The 20,488-nt window shown below is 43.6% G+C and overlaps 2 protein-coding genes across 3 annotated transcripts in view; both read right to left on the bottom strand.

Moving 5' to 3' along the window:
- Positions 1-2,323, bottom strand: part of BRIP1 (BRCA1 interacting protein C-terminal helicase 1) — a 96,463-nt gene extending 94,140 nt beyond the window's left edge. Inside the window, exons 1-2 of the mRNA XM_006016063.3 lie at positions 1,656-2,323; positions 772-905 (exon numbers count right to left, since the gene is read on the bottom strand). Coding sequence (XP_006016125.1) covers positions 772-864 — 93 coding nt within the window. The 5' untranslated portion in view covers positions 865-905; positions 1,656-2,323. The remainder of the gene's footprint in view (positions 1-771; positions 906-1,655) is intronic.
- A 2,045-nt stretch (positions 2,324-4,368) lies between these two features.
- The window catches only part of INTS2 (integrator complex subunit 2), a 21,639-nt gene continuing 5,519 nt past the window's right edge, over positions 4,369-20,488 (bottom strand). For both annotated transcript variants that reach the window (XM_006016060.3, XM_025210053.1), the window contains exons 10-25: positions 19,892-19,963; positions 19,685-19,799; positions 18,812-18,880; positions 18,296-18,430; positions 17,547-17,723; positions 16,736-16,844; positions 15,111-15,215; positions 14,374-14,538; positions 13,658-13,859; positions 12,510-12,635; positions 10,824-11,013; positions 8,486-8,737; positions 7,792-7,899; positions 7,375-7,480; positions 6,629-6,805; positions 4,369-5,016 (exon numbers count right to left, since the gene is read on the bottom strand). In XM_006016060.3, the coding sequence (XP_006016122.1) occupies positions 4,847-5,016; positions 6,629-6,805; positions 7,375-7,480; positions 7,792-7,899; positions 8,486-8,737; positions 10,824-11,013; positions 12,510-12,635; positions 13,658-13,859; positions 14,374-14,538; positions 15,111-15,215; positions 16,736-16,844; positions 17,547-17,723; positions 18,296-18,430; positions 18,812-18,880; positions 19,685-19,799; positions 19,892-19,963 (2,278 nt within the window). In that variant the 3' untranslated portion in view covers positions 4,369-4,846. The remainder of the gene's footprint in view (positions 5,017-6,628; positions 6,806-7,374; positions 7,481-7,791; positions 7,900-8,485; positions 8,738-10,823; positions 11,014-12,509; positions 12,636-13,657; positions 13,860-14,373; positions 14,539-15,110; positions 15,216-16,735; positions 16,845-17,546; positions 17,724-18,295; positions 18,431-18,811; positions 18,881-19,684; positions 19,800-19,891; positions 19,964-20,488) is intronic.

The following is a 20,488-nucleotide window of genomic DNA, read 5'->3' as shown; positions in this document are numbered from 1 at the left end:
GTAAAACCCTCCCCGGCAGTCATAGTTGACGTGTGGGGAGGGCATGGGGGGGCACAAGCCCCGCCCCAAAACTGGCCCTCGCTGGCCGGGGACTGGGAAGCATCAACCACTGCCGTGCCCCCCTCCCCAAGAAGCACCGGCAGCGCTTCTGGTTTGCTGCCAGTGTTTCCGGGGTTAGTGATCGGCCACTGGGGCAGCGCCCCCACCGCCCCCGGTCAGCGATCGGTCACTGGTGCCTGCCCAGAGCCAAGAGGCACCAGTCACCCATGCCAGTAGCACTATACTTGGGAACAGGGTTCAATAGTGATTCAGAAAGCATTTCTAACCACTTACCTTTTAGTAACAATACCTGATCACGCCAAGTTTTTACAGAACAGAATAAAGACAGTGCAGTACAGTGGCAGGTCAAATGTTTCCCCTTGATATTTTGATTATTAAAATTGATTATTATGTGAAAGATACAGCATCCACTCTGAAAAAAACAGAACCTAACTAGGCTGATATTGTCTATTAATTCAGTCTACTACTTCAAGATATAGCTGGGCTTTGTTATTTATTTGCCACTAGAAGCCCTAGTTACAGACCTGGGCACCACGGTCCTAGCTGTGGTACAAACACAGAATGAAACATGGGGAAATGTGTCAAGTAATTGCTTGTATCGACACTAAAATGCATGAAATATTGGAGGCTTGGAATACAACAGGTTAGTGTAACAGAGGTTCAAAACAATGGTACAATTAAATTAAGGAACTTAAAGGTAACTCTACTTACTGCATTCATCATAGCAAGCTGGGATGGGTAAGCTTTGCAAGGAAAGAGGATCTTTATGCCACCAATGGTATATTCTGATACGTCAGAAGACATGGTCAGGTTTTTCCCCCTACTTGTTTAGCTCAGATTTATACCTGTGAGAAAGATGAAAGCAAACGTTGACAAGTTCGGCCTCAGCGCAACATAAGGCACCAAGCAAAACCGAATACGAACTGCTGAGGTGATGTCGGAAAGACGTGGTTCAGGGTAAGGACCACGATGAAATATATGGTGACCAATTCAAATGCGTCCCGCGTTATTACTATTGGATAGTAGTAACAGTAACAGCAGCTTTTCCTGCCTAAAGTCAATAATTTCACCAGGTCCCTCTTCCAGCCCTAAACGTCTGTGAATTTGTGGATGACTTTTCAGCGAATTAAGCAAATATTATTACAGCATTGTACGCAGAAATTGGGGAATAGTTGCACAAAACGGACTCGGGCCAGCATGAGCATCCTAACGATTGCAAAAAGGACGCTGGGACCTTTTGTACCCCCGAGCCCTCGGGTCTATGGCTCGAGTCCTACGACATCAACCCTGCTACGAGCCCGGCCGTGAGAACACCTTCTAGACCAGCTTTCCGTCTTCACAGCAGAGATGTGGGTTTTCTGGAAAATTGTGAATCGGACAATTTTCTGGCATTAGAGCACGATGTGATTTAGCACGTTTATTGGACTTCTATTTAGTACACTAAAACTAAAGAAAAGTACCCCCACATGTTACTTTTATATGTCCCGATAGCCGCAAGTATTTGAAATATCCGATTAGGGGGAAACAGATTAAATACAGCACACTTGAGGTGGTTTAAATGTTGTAAATTACAACTTTGAAACTGCCAAGCTTGCCTCATATCGCACGGGCATCCCTTCGTTGTTGCTAATGACTTGTACGAAACAAGCTACGGGCGTGCGCCCGCCCGGACAAGTTTCCACCTCTCGACTCCTCTGTGAAATCCTACGAAACAGGGACTTTTGTTTCCACCCAGGAGAAGGGTTACAGTCTTTTCTGCAATGCCTCGCGGAGGGCGTTTGCTCCCGTTTCTGCAATTAAATTATTTATTCATTTGTAAAAAAAAAACCCGGTTGGTGTCATACAAGACGCCGTCTCTACGACGAGGCCCGGTTGCCTTTAATGAAACACTGAATTTTTAGAAGCGGGACGTTCCCCACATTTTTTTTTAAAAAGCAGGGACCCGTGTCGGAAATTTCCCGAATTTCTAGAAACGGGAAATTTCCCACGGGAAACACAAATAAAAGCGACGGGCAACTTTCCGTTTGGGGAAATTTTCCGCCCCGCATCTCTGCTGTGCGGCAACGACGGAGCGTTAAAGGTAATAATAATCATAATAAAGTGGAGAAACATCCCTCCTGGTCTTCCCAGCGCTGCTGTATTTCGGAGCAGGGGCGGCTGTCCTGGCACGCGGGTTTCGGGCCGGCCCTGGGGGCTTCACCCCCACCAACGGCTTCTGGTGACCGGCGGAGGTTGCGCAGGCCCCCCCACAGCGAGCCCCAGGTCGGGGTTTGTGCCCCCCGCCGCCGGCGCGTCAGTTACCTGAGGGGCGACCCCCCCGCCTCGCGCTCGGAGCCTTCCCGCCGCGCCGGCCAATCACAGCTGACAGGAATGAGCCCCGCGCAGCCAATCCCGCAGCCGCGCCCGCCCGGACCAATCGCTGAGGGCCGTGCTGCGCGGCTGAAGCCCCTCGGGTTGCCGCGGCAACGAGGCCTGTTTTGGACGTTAGCCCATCCCCCGCTCTCTGTGGTCAATAAGGTAGAGACGTGCCCACACGCAGTGTGATGTCACTTCCCCCCACCCCGACCCCACAGCGCCTCCCCCAGGCCGGGCGGCTCATGGCAGTGCTCGCCTGCCGGCCTCGCCAGTCCGCGCCTCTCCTGGAGCCACGTGGCGACAAGCCCGTCTGGACGCAGGTAGGTGGAGAGGGACCGTGACACCCGCCTTGGAAAGGAGCAGCAGGACCACGGACAGTCCCCAGCCTGATGAAAGCTTGCAAAAAAAGAGCATTTTTTGGTGGGGGTGTGTTTCTCAGTTGATCTAATACAAGGCATCATTCTCTTAACTACAAAATCGCAAAATTTTGGGATTTAATTGGTCTACTCAAAGGGATCATGGCTGAATTAAGAGTTCTCAAGTTCCGCATTGAATAAAAGGGATCAGCTCTGAACTAAGAGTTCAAGTTTTGCATTGAAAAAGAGGGTTCATTTTTTAACTAAAAGTTCTTGAGATTTGCACTGAATGAAAGGGATCATCTCTGAGCTAGTCCTCAAGTTTTGCATTGAAGAAAAGAGATCCTTTTTGAACTAAGAGTCCTCGAGTTTTGCACTGCATAAAAGGGATCATCTCTGAACTAAGAGCTCTCCAGTTCTGCATTACAACATTTATAAACCCATTCAGGACGCACCAGCTTTTAAGTCGAGTAAAACCTTGCTCCGGTGGGAAGCGAGCGAGGAGGGGGAGAGGGAGAAAGGAATCAACGGTGGTTATTTACATGCTTTACATCAAGATGATCAAACAGCACACGTTTGGGGCATGTGGTGTTCATGCCTGTTGGGAGAGCTGGTTTGATCCATGAGCTCAGGGATAACACCAACGCTCGTACTAGAGCACCTGTTGTTATACACGCATCCTGCAATCCACTCCTCTGCAGTACTGGTCTGGCACCTTTGACAGACAAACTGCTCAAGACGATTTGAAGGCCACGCGTCTTTAAGTAAATCAGACTATTTCTGCATGTGAATAAGAACCGGTTTGCTTAACCAGAAACCCCCCCCCCACCAAATATTTCACCTCGCTATTTTAACGACACCAAATGCAGTGATTTTAAAACAGCGCATCCTCCTAGCATGACTGGTTTCATAGCAGAAGCGTGTTAAAAATGCCGGGCTCGTCTCTGGCACAGCAGTTGGACCTCGTGTGCCCTTCAACGGGGCAGTACAGCAGAACCCTCCGGGCTCACCCTGCACTGGTCTCAGATGCGAGAACTAGCTGCTGCTTTCAGTAGTTCTGGGCAGACCAAGCACCACAAAGCTGAACCATTTCATCCAAACAGCTGTCCCACTCCATCGTGCAGTGCTTCTTGGAGCCCTGACTAAAATATACAGCTCCCTAGTGTATCCCAGCTTTCCTCGCTGTAGCCTCCTGAGCTTCAGTTTCTTTTGCATCCCGGCCTGATAACGAATCGACATCTTTTCTTTTTGCTGCTTCCGGTTCCTCTCATCTCTGCATTAAAGAGAATCGGAGCAGCATTATAAAAATAAAAAAAAATTCTTGAAAGAGAATGTGCTCTGTTGTTTTATAGTACTGGCGCATTTAGAAACTTCTATGCCAATTTCAAGACTTCCTCAAAAAGTTACTCAAAACTTACTTGACAATTTTGCTAAGCAGCTGATGGAGCTGCAGAGATGCACTTTTAAGTAACCGCTCTTATGAACTTAACCATACAGCTATAGTTTGAAAAAGGCATAAAAAGTTTTACAGTCTTTGTCTAGCACACAATGAATTTACACATGCTATTTACAATAATTATGCCAATCTTCTCCATGCTGTTCTTTAGGGTGTTTATTCCATCTTGCTTTGGAGATCTCCGCTGCAATTGGATCTTTGAATGAACATGCTTCACTTTTTCTAGCAGCTCTCTCCCTTACCTTACATTTTAGCGTAAGGTGGGGAGGTTCAACAAGGTAAGACATTATCAGGCTCATTCAGCAAACTGCTTTGCAAAGAGTGCATGTGAAGACCTTGTAGGTGCATTACTGCCTCACTGCAGAATTCAAGCATCTGGAATTCAGACCCCGTCTCCACTGGAAGAGTTGTCATTTGGCAACTTCAATAGTCAGGAGCTTTCACTGAAAGCAATGTTGGTCTCCCTAAGAAATCTTCTGTTCAGACTGGCTACACAGACTCCAACAAATACAAGAGATGACTTGTTCCAGTCCAATCCCTATTCCACTTTGGCAGCTGTTACCACAATTAGATACCACATCATGGTACTTGTTGCAGTACACATACATTTCTGCCTCCCCTAAACTCCACTAACACTCATGTTAATTATTTCAATTATGGTATTTTCCATGCACTGGCATAACTGAACATCAGGGTCCAGGCTTGTTATGTCCTTTGCACCACTTTTGTAAGAGGGATCTTTACCAAGTCTTGATACTTCATTTGGCTTCTCCTTTAGTTGCTGGAGACCTAGGGAGAATTAGACAAAAATGACACTGTTGAGGAGAACACTTGTGTACTACGTGTGTAGAGTGAACATGACTTCAAATCACAAGCATGAAAAACCACTATTTTGATGGGGATGCAGTAGATTAAAGCCCAGGCATGTGCTAGTTTAATCCGAGCAGCATTTCTGGAGACATGCTGAATGACCCATGACACGTCTAACTTTTGATTTATTTTCCACTGTTTTGTTTTTCCTGTCAAAAGGACAGTGGTTTAATACTGCCTTAAGGGGAAAAGATTAAGATGCACAGCTCCCCTCTGAAAAGGGTCTTACATTTGCTGTAGAAAAGAAAGTGACTTGTCCAAGACCAAATGAATTAGCAGCTGAAAAAAGAAGAATCTGGCTCTCCAACTCCAACAAGTAGATCCTATACACAGAACCCTTGGTATAAAGACTGCCTCAATATATAAACTAAGGCCCGCGTGCATTTTATTGTTTTGGAACATGACGTACAGGCATCTCACCTCCTGCAGTTTAGCAATCTGCTTTAATTTCTGAAAGATTTCTTCATATTTGCTAGAAATCCAGTGAAAGTGCTATGTGCTCATACCCCGTCAGGGTGAGCCTGATTTCAGTCCACTGTACCCAAGACAGCAAGAACTGAAATCACGCAACACTATACATAAAGCCCAAAACAACCTCTGGCAGCTGAAGTGTCCCAAGATTTTGTAAAGCTTCACTGTTTAACAAAAATGCAGGAAGCAAACCACTGCTACTGCTAGGGGCATAAAGATTGAAGATGGAAAAAAAATATGAAGCCAGGACTTTACACACTCATGAATTCAGGACAATTTCAATAATAAATCTGGATTTTGTCAAAATGAGCATCAAGCAGCAAGGAGGATAGGTTCCAAGGAGGAAAATGGAGATACTTATTTTAAGCCCGATGAACTTGTATAATACAACAAAACCCAGGTGGAGAGGGGGTCTCTCACCAACTACACGTATACCTTAGTAAAAAAAAACCAAAGTAAACCAAGGCAACTGACCGTCCAGGTGACTCGAGCTATCTTCAATGGCGCATTAAGACACTGAATGATTATGGGTGGGACAATACACTTTAGCCAAAAGGTCCATTTTACTAAGAACTAACTCTTGCCTGCCTATTTCTTAATAAGCTACAGAGGAACCCAGTAAGACTCGAACACTATGGGGCATGCTTTCAAATGGCTGTGTGGGAATTTAACTTCACCTTTCTTACGAAAGTAAATGGGGGTTACACAACTGAAGCCTCGTACAAATCTGAAGTTTCACTTCCCAGGCTTTAATTCCTAGCAGTGTTACATGGTGGTGTAACATAGCCTGTTATAGCTCAATTGTGTCCAAGAACTAGAACACCCAATTAATCTATCCCTACAGAAGGTATTTAAAGTCCTATGCGGACTATAAATTATATTAGAAGCCAAAAAATCTGCTCATGCCAAACTTATGATGGCAAATTTCATATAACACACCCCTAGGACTTTTCCATTTACAAATGTGTGAGGGTGACTTTCACAGTGTATTCGAACTGGTTTCTCAACTTTCAATACATTACAGATGTAAATCACTGCCTTGGATCATATCATTACTTACGTGTAATAATTGGATCAAAGTCTCTTGTTTGTGTGGCAACGTCAGAGGCACAAACTTGTCCTATCTGTATCAGCAGAGACATAATATCCTCATACAGTGGAGGAAAGGCTTGGCAGAATGAGACCAAACAAGGCAGGGTCGGCATGAAAAAGGCAAAGCGCTTTGACTGGGTTAAAACTGGCAATGGAAAAAGGGAAATGTTTAAAAGAGCTGAATATTAAAACCAAGCATCAAGAGCTGTCATTACATTTGTGATCATGAACGGCCGTAAGAAGCCATTTCAGGTTTTATTTATTTGATTTCTCATCATCAAGGCAAAAAAACTGTAGCAGACATTACTCAAAGCAACTGCCTGATGCATTTAAAAGATATACCAGAATCCTCTCTGAAATCAGCAAAATAAATAGTCAGTTTCTTTCCTGTTTTATAATTGCTATTAAATCAATTCCCTGGACGCTAGTCTGAATTGTTACTTCATTTATGTCAGTCACCAACAACTCAGAAGGGATAAAAGCAATTTTGCTCTTGCTTGGCAAATTTCTTCCCTCTGCTTACCACATCCATTTAAAACTTTCATGGGTTAGGATGCGAGCTTAACAGAGATGAAAAACAAGTATGAATATAAATATCTACTGTTTAATGTGTTTTCAGTCGAAGAGCTCAATATAGCTACAGAGGTTCTTAGAACATTTAGATTCGTATGAAGTTAAACCACATTTACATAAATGCGTTGCCTGGATGTTTACCTGTCAGCAGCGTTCCCATGACATTGATAGCTAAGCGAGCCACACTGAGAGATTTAGGTAGCGCGTACTGGATACATAAATATGAAAGCAGCTGGATGGCAAAGATCTGCAAGGAGCAAAAGGGAAGAGGTAGTGAACAATTCTGTTCTTATCACTGCTTTGTCTTTTCCATCCAAAATTGATCTGGACACAACACCTGGCAGGTAAGTTGTTCCCTTTTCACAGACAAGCAAACCAAGGCTCTGACACGACACTGGAATGTTTCTAGAAATGGTTGCCAAATAAACATACAGAACACACTTCAGTGGATTTAATGTCACTGGAAACAGAGTCTCCATAGCATCCTACTGCTGCAGTGTTTTGCAGCCCAGAATTAAACAGCTCCAGTTCATCTCAAACAACATAGCCATACAGTACCTGTTTTTCAAGTTCAGGTTGGGCAATGAGCTCCGGTATGAAATCTAGACAGATGTGCATGGATGGAATCCCAGCCACAGTCAGTGCTAGAAGTTCACATGGATAACCCTGTTTGAGGAAAACAAAGCTTATGTTCAGAGAAAGTCACACTAGAAGCTTAACTGCGATTACACTGTTTTCAAGGAAGCTCTGCATTAACACAGGTTTAAACAGGTTTACTCATAGTTCTGTTTTGTTCAGCACCGTAGGTTGCTAGTCTGATCCCAGCTCAGGAAGGACTGATGCCACACCCAGACCCTAGAACAGGCCTTTTTTCCTCAAGGCTTAGTGCATTAGTTAAATACCATTTATCTACCAAAGCAGGCTGCAAGGGCCCACAGACCTTTTGTCCTCTCTCTCTCTCTCTTCCATTTGCTGCACATTGATCTCTTTGTCTATCATGCCAGTTCCACATGAGCGATGAGCAAAAGGAGCCTCTACCTGCTCCCCCCTTGGCCACTGCTCTAAGTGTGCACCAAAATAGCTGGACTGGTACCAAAAGCTGGGTGTAAGATAATTACCACTCTAAATAAGCTTTGCCAAATTCTCTATGGTGATGCTTCGCATGCCTTCAAGTTCACCAAGCTCCCTAACCAGCCATCATCTTCAGGACAAGAATAGAAAATAAAAATGTGGTAGCCAAGGAAAAGCTGACCTGGAAGTGAACTAGTTTAACTATGTTGGGATCCGCAATGTACATTTGGTGCAAAAGGCAGCAGATGAGGCACTGGACCTCTCGAAGATTACACAGCAGACTGTCTTCTTCTTCTTCTAGTTCCTGAATCTGGGGTCCAGGGCCAGCAGCACTTTGAATATTCTTTAGCAGGCTGTGAGAGTTACTGCTGTGACCTTTCTCCTCATCTGTGGGTAAGCAGATCTCCAAAAGAATCTGCACAGCAGCACTGTCCTGGGAGGAAGAAGGAAAAAAAAAAGTAGTAAGCAAGCAGCATTAAAGTTAAAAAAAAGTGAAGCAAGAGATGTGCACATGCACTCAGCCTGTTGCTGTAATGAAACAACTGTTGTCTACCACCACATCAGGACAAGGGAACAGGCAGTTCTATGCATGAAGTGCTCCCTTATTACTGGCGTTGTCATTCACAAGATATGATCAAACAATATAACCGCAAGCTATTGTAAACCAAGTCCATATGTTTTAAATAAATCTGTGTATTTCAGCTCTGTCTTCCCTTTGCATTACTGTTCATTCTTTTCTTCATTAACAGCAGTGGATCTCATGCAGCTGCCAAGGACTTTACTGCTCCCCAAAATGCTGTCAGCACAGGAGTCAGACTGCGCACAGCTCTCTGTTGTCTGCATATCAACTAACCGCAATTTATGAAAAATGAAGCACAGCAAATGACCATAATGGTTCCAGTAAAGAAGCTCGGGGTTTGCTTGTTTAACACTGGGATTAAATGCAATGAAGTTTTGTTTTTTGTTTTTAACATCTGGAACAATTCAAGCAACAAAGAACAAAGCTTTTTAAAAAATATCATGAAATGGTCTAAGAATCATTTTGTAGAAGTCAAATATTGTTCCAAAGTACACATTTATGGACAGCTTAAGGATTTTTTTTTACGTGTGTCTATATACATTAGGAATTTCTTACAAGCATACAAACATCTTGACACAAGCTTTGCTAGCTAAACAATGGATCCCAGGGGCTCCTCCTTATGGCATGTCTTTAAGGAAGCAGGAAACCAATCCTGGAGCTCGCACCAAAATCAGAGCAGGATGCCCCCGTGGCCATAAAGACCACAGCATCCAAAGGGGCCTGAGCTAACCACTGGCATATGAAAGCCCCTTGCTGACTGATCGAAGTGGCTGTGAACTGTCTGCTCTGCTTCTCCCAGCTGGAGGCAAATTACAAGCGGTTACTTACACTCTGTTAGAGTGAGAGGAAAGAGAGAATGTGCCCGAAATAAAAGTACTCAGGAACTCCCAAGATGTTAAGTACCTAAATCAGCCATTCTCTCGCCTTGCACTTCACAATGTTAGCTGCTTCAGTTAAGTAACATCATTGAAATGACCTCCCTGGTCAGTCATATTTGCTCACACTCTATTACTCCAATGCTACAAGGATATAAAAACAGCCTGGTGGACAATGGGAGGGAAAGACAAACAGGGAGCATAAGCAAAACTTTCTTCTACTCTGCTGAAAGGAAAAGATGTTGTTATAGTAGTCAGCCATCAGCCTAATGCCCTGGGGAGGAGATGAGAGGGGGGAAAAAGCAAGCTATTAGAGAAAATATGGAGCTTGGAGAGAGAGGCTGTTCAACCCTTGATGGGAGAAATCAGTATAAAGAAAAAGGGCTCTCTCACTTTGCATTTCTTACAACCCTGTACAGCCCTGGTGTGTTTTGGGGCTGTTATCATTAGCAGCGTACCTCGATTACTAGAGGTGCATGGATACATTAGTCCATATCATATCTGCACCAATAAAAGGAAATTTGAAATTATTGGCAATTGGGTTTTTTTGGCTAATGTGGCAAATAACATCACCGATAAATGCCATATGCATGCACGCTGCCATAGCATGCAAGCAAACAGCCCGGCAGCTTGGAGAGCAGGGTCTGGCTGGTACTTCTGGGGGGGGAGGGGAAGGGGGGTGGGGGAGGGGCACATCAAGGCCCCCACGATGAGGGAGGGAGTGGGGCTGGGGCAGGCACTGCCCAGCCAGGGTGGGGTGCAGGACAGGGGGGGCGGCTCTCACCACTGTGCACACCCCCAGGGAATGCATGGGGGGCATGTTCCCTCTGGATCTATGTGCGAGGCGAGGGTGGCTGCCCAGCGCAGTCTCTTCCTAGAAGGTGGGTTGGACTGCACTCGGGGTAGGCAACGGCACTAGGAAGGAGACTACGGGGTGGGGTACAGCTCCCCCTCCCAGCACTGCCATCACCTGCCTTGAGCACAACTCTAACCCAACTCCTACCCAACTCCTTCATCCATTCAACACTCTATATCTTGGTTTACGTCTATGTATCACCCATTACCTGGGCAGCAAGCAATGCATTTTTCAGTTCCTCTCGGGTAACTTCTGGGGCCTCCAGGCCCATTGTGTTGTTCTGAGGTGGCCTAATGTCTTGCTCTGCCGTTTCCTTAAGATGGGAATTAAGATAAGCTTTTGAAGCCAAGAGATACCCATTCAGCATGTGCAGAGTTATATCCATCAGAGGTGGACACCTAGGTGAAAAGACATGATAAACCAAAAGGTATTTAACTGGACAGACCAACAGGCAAAGATGCTGGAGAAAGTTAGGTAAGCGGAGTGAGAAGTACCCTCCAACGAGATAATAAGTTGGTGGTGCAGACATCAGTGTCTAAGCATCTACTCCCACAGTGCTTGGACACTAAATGCAATTGGACAGACAATTAACTCAGCCCCTCTTCACCTTCACATGTTCAGAAACTTCAGGCTTTTATTTTTACTCAGGAAGCTGGGGACTTCATTTAAACCTTTCCCTGGATGAATTGGATTAAAACAAGAATGAAAGTTTGACAATCAGGCCAGGGTTCCTGGGAACAACCCTAAGTTAACTAGAAACTGACTTACTCCACTGCAGTAATGGATCAATCACTGGGGGAAAAGGGAGACAAACATGTACAAGCAAGGATGATGATGACCGCCAAGCCAAGATGGGTATGTGCAATTTATAAACCAACAGAAGGATGAGATAACAGAAGAGGCAAAGAAAAAATACCCCGAAACTCTGTATGACAAAACAGACAATAAAAGAGGGGCACAATTATACTAATGATCTTTAAAGTCCTGAAAACCTCTTTTATATAAGCAACACATGGAATAAAACTCTCTCTCATATCCTAAAAAAAGCAAAGCTAGTATATGGAGAGTGTGACCTTGAATTGTTTTTCAAAAGACCATGCATTAGTGCAGGGTCAGTCACTTGGCTATCCATTCTAATTGTTTTCATTACTTAAATTCTCAGTCTATTCTTTTGCATTAAAAGTCTTAAAATGGCCTTGTATGCCCTTCCTTACTATCTCCTGCTACCTAGAGGAACTCATTTTTCCAACAGTATTGGTATACAAATTTGAGTGATGAAGCAAAATTACTTTGTTGATTCACCCAGTAGCTGGTTACTGGGATCCAACTGATGGAATAGAAAACCTGGGTGCAGATAGGGTAGCAACGGCAATTTGCAGTGGGAAGATGCCACTGTACAACCACTGTGTGGCAGTAGCCATTTTAAATATCAGGGATTCCAGCTTTAAGAAATAAGATCTACAGAAATATAAATCTAATAAGATAGTTGTCTGTGTGTGGCAATCAGTTTACAATCTGCTTAGTGAGATTAATCATCAGGGAGACAACACAAGTAAGAAGCAGTAAAATATTTATAGAGAATAATTTAGAAACGATGTGTCAGATTTTGCTGCTCTTCCCAAACAAGCACTGAAAATCAGGGTTATGTGACAAGATACACCGAGTCACAGCGTGACCAAGCCTGGAACAGTGTTCAACCACATTAAGGAACTACAGTTTAACTAAGAAAACCACAAAGCAGGATACAGCTTTTAGAGCTCATGCTACTACCTTGAAACACTTCTTTAAAAAGTTCTAATGTTCAAAAGAAGTCACCGACAAAGTCTCAGTATGGGGGAGGGACTCCAAGTCACAATGAAACATTATGAAAGGTAAACCAGAGGGAGACACGTACCTGTGAACTCTCTGATCACACCTTAGCACAATCAGAGGATCAATCATTAGATCATTTTGTGTGTACTTCTGCTGTCGGATTATCTTTACTGAAGGCTGAAGGGCGTTAACAGTCATCACCCACAACCTACAGGGAAAAGGTTTAAAAACACATATCTAAAGCCGATTCTTACAAGAAACAGGTTCACAGAGAGATTAACAGGTGAACACTAGGTGTCTCTTTATTTCACTAAGTTATACTGTATATAGACTTACAGCTAAAAACCTCAGTTTATCATATATATTGCCTCAGAAGTTCAAAAAACCCCTGCCTTCCTATGCTGAGCACATTTTCTGCAATGCCATCTACCTGAGATGCATTTTCATTGCAATACAAAAGTGACTACCCACTCTAAAAAGCAAACTCTTCAAAGTAATTTTTTCCCCAGCACTTGGACCTTACGTTAAATATTCAAGTCAGTCCTGAGGCTGCTGCGACCATTGGGGCACCTTAGACCATTGGTGATTTTTTGGGCAAAGTGACCTGGTGGGGCCCATCTCCTCTCCAGGTATGGATGGTCACTGGCTCACAAGAAGCTCCTGCAAGACCCCTCTGAGAAGTCTTGTTTTCAGTCCTGCTGGGTGTCCACACACCCTCCTCACCTAGGCTAGCCCAGGTTGGGGGGCACCGGTTTAGCTGCTGACAACCCAACTATGGAAGAGGCTATACTGGTTTACATGGTACCAGATAGCACACTAAGAAAGGCCTGGCCTGACAGGGACCTTAAATATTCAGTCAGCCATAAAATGTAACTTACTGAAAAACCATTCTTAAGAGAGTTTATATTTAAAGATTATTGAAGAATTCCCCTTGTAAAATACACATAAATAAATGAATAAATAAGGACATTGCTTTTTCTAGTTAGTTGGAAAGTCTTTTGTAATGATAAGAGTTCCTCTTCTTTGAAAGCAAGTCCATGTTTCATTCCAGCAACAAAACAAAAAGGGATCTAACTCTAAAAGGTGCTAAAGCACTAGACGACTAGTGATTTTTGGGATCCAGTCCACCGCTTGCTACTAGTGACAGCAGCAGGAGGTAAAGGGTTTAGAAACAGGAAGTGGCATTTTACTCCATCTGCCATGTTAAACCAAACAGTAAGTTGCACCTACCTTCTAGGCATCACCGTGTTAAGAACCATCCACAGCTTGTTGACTGTTTGAAGAACTCTCCGTGGAACCCCTGCATTCAGCAACTGGTTCATGTTTGATGTCAGTACCTCTGCATACGGGATCAGCTCACCAGCAGAGAGCAGTGTTAAGTGTTCTAGAATCTGCATCAGTTGGGTGTGATTTCCTGAAAGCACTGAAAACGCTGGAAAAGAAAACAGTGGGATTCTGAACATCGAGACAGGTGCCTGCCATTTTATGGATTCTCATTTAAAGTATATCCCATTTACACATCTCTGTGCTGACAAGCTAAATGCTGCACATTTCCACACCCCTCCCCCAAGTGCAGCCTGATGGGAGCAAACAAGGAGAATTCAAGTTCGATGTATGAAACCAGCCCTGTCATAGACTTCCCCCCGGCACACCCACCCACCCACGTGACTTTCAGTATTTAAATATGCTAGCCCAGTGTGGGCCAACTATTTTAATAGGCATGCCAAAAATTAGTTTGGCACCCTCCTCTTATGGCACCCAAATCCCTTTCCCCTACCTGACCTGCTACTCTGTTTTCTGCTTCCTGTTCTATCTGCCGCATGCCACATGGAAGCTGCCCATGCCTTCTGTGGCATGTGTGCTGCAGGTTGGCTACCCCTGTTCTAGCCAACTTAAGTGTTAGAAGGTAAACAGGAACTGCCTGCTTCAGAAGGAATTGTATTTACCGTCTTGGAGCTGCTTGGGAGAGTGGTTCTTGGCCATGTTTGTAAGAAGCATCCTTCGCAGCAAGGCATCTGTGCCTGTGATCTGCTCCTCGCAGATCCAGTCATCCACAATGCACAGGTGTGGGTAGTTAGTAGCAAGGAGGCGCAGCAGTGCAGAGTGCAGGCCTTAGGAGATGGGAGAGGGAACAGAGTCTACAACCTACATTTCAACACTTTCTGCATCTCAATAAATTGGCTCCCCCCTTCACCTAAATAGCAAAACCTCATCAAGAAGCTTACTGAAGCACATATCATTTGACCCTTTCAGTATCAGACAAGCTTGCACATTTATAGCCTGAGATTAGAACTCAAATATATAAACAGAGGAAAGAAAGAGCTAGCACGGAGCCTTCCACCTTTCCCAGCCCCAGGGTTCAAGTGGTGGGACAAGGGATACAGAGCAAATTAAAAAAAATCCTAGCTGCTTCAAACCAGCTGTAAGGCTGCCTGTTAGAATCTGTCCTTAGCTTTCAGCCACCAAAGTGTGCCACAGTGGCTTTTAGACAGCTTTCTTTAAATGTATTTGTAAGCTCATTCTTGGCTGCTGGCAGAGCTGGAGATGGGAAAAAAAGAGAAAGACCACATCATGGAACAGGAGAAAGTTCCTTTCTTTAATTTGTGCCCGATCACTGCGAGACCCCAAAAAAAGAGAATACACAATTTTCTTCATCATGGGTATTGCAAACGCACATATATACCTCCCAATTCCTGTTGCAGTCCTTGTGCTTGCCGGATAAGGTACTTGATTGGAATCTGATCCATCAGTGCTGAAGAGTAAGACTTGGGCTTTCTTTGCATGGCAGCTGTAAGGAAAGAATTAACTAAACTAATCAAGAATCTCTTCCCAACTTGACCACTTTATGCGTTAAACTACAAGTCACAAGCAAACAGGGAGCTGAGGCTGCCAATCTATTCACAAACTGCTCTTAGGACAACACCTGCAGACAGGAGACGGGCCCTCTGTTCTGAGGGCTCTGGATAAAGCGCGCTGTTGAAACAGCAATACTCAGACCCACGTGGATGATTTGGGGACGGAGTTAACTCTCTCTTTCCAGACTGAGACCTGAACCTCAATCACTGCCGAGTATTCATTTTTTACCAGTAATAATTAAGATACCACAATCACCCAATTGGCATTCTCATTACATTACCTTCTTCCCCAAGCTGCGTGACCCCAAAGCACTGTACAAACTGTACACACAGAGGACTCAACTGACTCGAGTATGAAACAATCACTCCTGCAGTGGAATGAAGCAGGCATTCTACGCCGGGAACGTCACACACCAAGGTACAGCGAGTAAAATGTATGTCCTCTCAACTGACACTTCTAGGAGGTATTAAAGCAATAGCTTCTAAATAGTTCAAGATAAAATTTGACCAGGACACACAAAATAACACTCTTGTTTTTGTGGAAATCATCATGGCATCTTTAACTATCTCAGGGACTCTGTTCCATGAAGCTTAACACTTAATACTTCTCCCTGCAGCATCTGCATTTTCATCAGTTAGTTTCTATTCCAGGTCCGAGTCCATCTTCTTACAAGATCACAACCCTGATCTGCAGCTTCATAATTCAAAGAACAAAGTGACAAAGCACTACTAGCAGCATGCACTACATCGTGCACTGGATGCAAGTGACAGCATAGGAAGACCTTGGACCCTTTTCAACAGCCCACTCTTGTCTGGCATAATAGTATGCAGCATAGTATATACACTGCTAATGTGAACATTGATGAAGGCTAGAATTTTTTCAGGGTAAAATAGCAGCTGGAAATCTACATCTCACGTCACACTGGAATCAAATAGGGTTAATGGACTAAAGAATACTTATGCTGATTTAAAGGTGGTATTTCAAAAGGGAAAATAAGTCATTCTACCATATCCATGTTTATCAAAAAATACCCATAACACCAGAAAAGGCATGCCTACACTGCAGACACATCAGCACGTGAAAAGGACAGCCAAGGCCACTAACAGTGCCTGGCTATTTTTGCAATTAACTTATATTGATTGTTGCAGAAAAAAAAAAAATCTCCAGTACCTTTTAAGTCAAGTTTCAGCATGTTTTGACACAAAGCGGCTAACCTAAAACAAAGCACCCGAACAGCTTTTCAACCCAAGCTCTAAAGGATCCTTCTACATAATGCTGCGTTAGCATTGCCAACATCATTAAGTTGACCCAAGTTTCATCTTGCTGAACTCATTACTGTGGCAAATGAAATTTGTGTCACTCAATGCAGTTACCATTTTAGGATCAGATCCTGACATCTGTTCAAACCTTTTATGATCTTGTCGCTTGCGGGCAATGCTCACGCACACATACCAAGTGTCTTGGTGTTAGCCAGGAGCGCCTCTTCGTAAGAAAGGACATAGTAGAGGACAAGCAGCTGGGCCGTGATGCTGTAATGCTGATTAACCCGGGCATTTTCTCCCTGCACAAAAAACCATAACAAGGAGTCATGCTGTAACATTTCCCTGATTTTTTTAAAGGAAAGATTTGGAGTTAGCAGAAAACATGGAGGCATCTCTCGCTGCTAGGGATTATTATGAGTCACGTCTGGCCCCAAGTTCAAGTTTAAATTTCTATTTAAAAAAAAAAAAAGTCACAATATTTCAGACCAATGAAAGGGTTTCCTGCATCTCAGCTCATCTAGGACCAGAGAGAACATAGTGATTTTCACTGGGAAGAGTGGGACAGCCCCTTAGTAACGGGTCAATTTCCCATCTTCACACGTGAAAAATGGTCTCTCTGCAAGGTCACATGGGGCTTTTCTACCTAAAGCCTGGTTTCTAGCTTGGCTGCGAGTCTAGGCAAAAAAACCCCACTTTTCACTTCAGGTTGCTGCTGGAAAGAAGAGCCATTAACTTCGAGACTATATTTATACAAGTGGCATGTGCTGGGGCCGCGGCACAGGCAGCAAGCACAGCACTTCGGGAGCAGCTGGCAAGAATGCCTTGCTGCAGCTATGCCAGCAGCCTGACTGGCACTGACAGGCCTGATCATGGCCCAAGGGATGCAGTTTATGGTCCAGGTATTAAACACGGCAACTGTCAGAATGTACAATAGAAAAATATTTCAGTGTTGCAAGATCTGAGGAGGTGCCTGTAAGTCGCAAACAAAAGCAGTAATTTACCCCAGCAAGCCCTTGAAAAACATTCAAGATCTCCTGCTCTGTGACGGGCTGGTTGGTCGCCTCAGGGTTGGACTTGGATGCAGGAGTAAGAACAGAGTTGATGTAGACATCAATGAGAGGAAGCAGCTGAGGATGGAGTGGGGTAGTGGTTTCACACAGTTGTCTATAAATCCAGTCCTAGAACAAACATGTTACACTCAGTGAAAAGGATCAACAACAAAATCAGAAGCCAAACCTGCTGGTTTTCCTGTTCAGCCCACTGGCAAAGCCCAATTTTGAAAAGTTTGTTCTACAGTTACTCTGAGCATGGGTTAAATGCTTAGAAAAAAGGAAGACCAAAACCAAAACCGGGTTAGACTTCATAGCTCAAGCACTGGAAGAGCTTCCACTCTGCAGCACTTTAATACACACTGGTGCTGGCCAGCAATGCTTTTATTTTTGTGACTTGGACTTTAAACAGTGCTCAAGTAAGGACTTGAATAAACTTCTCATCATTTGTGACTTAATTAGGTTCTAGACTCTGTCTTACAGAAAGAAAAGCCCTAGTTTACTAACTCAGTACACACTGTTTAGTCCCCAGTCCTGTAGTAATAGGTGCTCAGCAAGAAATCCTTTTATACCATCACTTTTTATGCAATATTGTCCGGGAAATGGACAGCAAGAGTCTGGTTAACATCAGAAACGACCAATGAAACCCAAGGCTGATCACTAAGATATGTTCTGAAACCTGAATGCAAGGAAAGCCATACCTTTATAGACACTTTGTGCTTGGTGAATGACCGGCTCCTCAGAAGCTGATAGATGCAGTGAATGGGTAAAAACCCAGTAATGTTGGCACTCAGGTTACCTGTTACAGGCACGCGAACTGCATGTGCTGTGACTACCTATGGAAAAACATTATATTCAAGAAAAATATAGTCAGGTATACTGGTGTTTCACTGCACGGTCATAACACACATGCACACAGGGATGAATGAAGTTTGCAGAAGCAAAATTTATCCTGGCTTTGCCTAATTTCCAGCATCTTTGCAAATGTAACAATAGACTTTTAATATAAGCTTTTCTGTGTGAGTTTTCCCAAGGTAGAATGGCATCCCATAGAATTTATTTACATTTATGAACATGTTAACTTCATCAGAAACTAAGAAAGGAAAAACCGTGGTAAGATTAAGATCAGAAAAGAAGCAAAGAATTGTTCTGACATTTTTTAAAGCGACTGAACTCTTGTACTACAAAAATAGGAATTAAAGCAAACCAAAGAATACCTGTTCAGTGAAAATCTCCTGTGTAAAGATGGTTTTCATTCTGCTCAGTGAACTGGGCTTAATAACAATCTGAAACAAACAACGCGGCATTTGCTATCAACCTTTTGAGGGTCTGTCTTTCCTTTTGCAAAACATGAAACACATTCATAACTGTTTCATCTTTTATTTAATCTGGTTTTCAGCTGGCAGCAAGTGGCATTTGCCATTGCCTTCACAGTGCTAAGAAAATATTCACATATTAAGATTAAACATTTGAAGATGAGTTTGTTTTACGTTCTAATGTTACGAGTTCAAGATTTCCTGTATTTCCTCACCAACCTAAGAACTGACTGCACTGTTCCCCCCCACTCCTGATTTAACAAAACCACCAGCTGCCAAAGAGAAGGAAAAAAAATCAAAGACTATGCTGATAAACAATAACTAGAAATCAGTCTATGTTAGTTAAGTAGTACATGCAGAAATGTAATTTTTCCATCAGCTTTTTAAAAGAAATCTTCGCAGCCCATTTTAGAAAGGACCTTGCATTGCTACGTGCACAAACATGAGCTTATAAGAAGAACACACATTTATTTGGGCATATTTCTAAAGATATGTATCTTTATGCTTTATAGCCCATCTGACACAGAGGGAGCAAAGATCCCTCTGTGCTCTGGCAGGTTTTCACCTCTGAAACCTACTGTCCTGCATACATTTTGCTTTTGTGCTAGAAAAAATGTTTATTCCCAGATTTTTCATCTAAACACACAGCTGTTCAAGTACACAGCAGAAATACAGATTTCTAGAAGTTATTAGGTGAAATAAGCTAGAACCTATATACACCTTCAATAAGTGAGTTTTAAAAGGAAACATTCATTGGGGGAGGTCAGGAGTTACCTTCATTCCCAAAGTAGAGCAAACCAGATCAATGATAGCACTGAGCTGATTGCTATGGAAATACATAGCAACCAATAGAAGCATCTCTCCAAAAGAAGCAGACACTCCAGAAATGCTGTTGGAACAAAGAAAGAAGAGTGAGTTTCAGCTAAGACATAGAAAACAATGGGTTATTGGAGTCCCTTCAGAAAAACCTCAAGATCTCACCTTTCAAAGTAGGCCTCTTCCTTTATCATCCAGCTTAGCCACATGACCATCAGCTGCTCCTGCTCTGGGGTGCTAAACAAAAACATTCCATTACAGACATGTTTCTGTGTTCCCACGTGTTAACTATTACAGTAACAATTAGGAGACCCAAGAATCAACCTCCAAGATGACAAGGAGGAAAAACACACTCTTCCACCAAGGGAGCCTTTCCTTCACTTACTCTTCAGGATAAAGCCGGCCTCTGAACACTGGAACTTGCAAAGGTGACAGCACATGCATTAAAACTTGTAGTAGTTTGCCCTGAGTAAACAGTCTAAATGTCTCAACATTACTCAGGGACCCCTAAGCAAGGGTGTTCTGTTCCACCTTCATAAGGCCATTTCTATTAATAACGAAGCCCGCCAGTGCTTTCTAATAGTTTCCACTACAAAACTTGTTCAGTGGAAAACAAAACTACAAGGAAGGCCTAGTGCACAGGCTTCTCTCTAGCACTCTAGACTAATGCCTCTTTCCCCCTCCCAAAGGCACTTTGTACTAGGGAAGGGGGTGGCATTACACGATATGAACGTAGTTCACTGGTGAGAGACCAGTCATCTT

This window comes from Alligator sinensis, unplaced genomic scaffold (genome assembly GCF_000455745.1).
Source record: "Alligator sinensis unplaced genomic scaffold, ASM45574v1 scaffold118_1, whole genome shotgun sequence".
Lineage (NCBI taxonomy): Eukaryota > Metazoa > Chordata > Crocodylia > Alligatoridae > Alligator > Alligator sinensis.
Note: the sequence above shows the minus strand (reverse complement) of the source record. Positions and strands in the feature narration are given on the sequence as shown.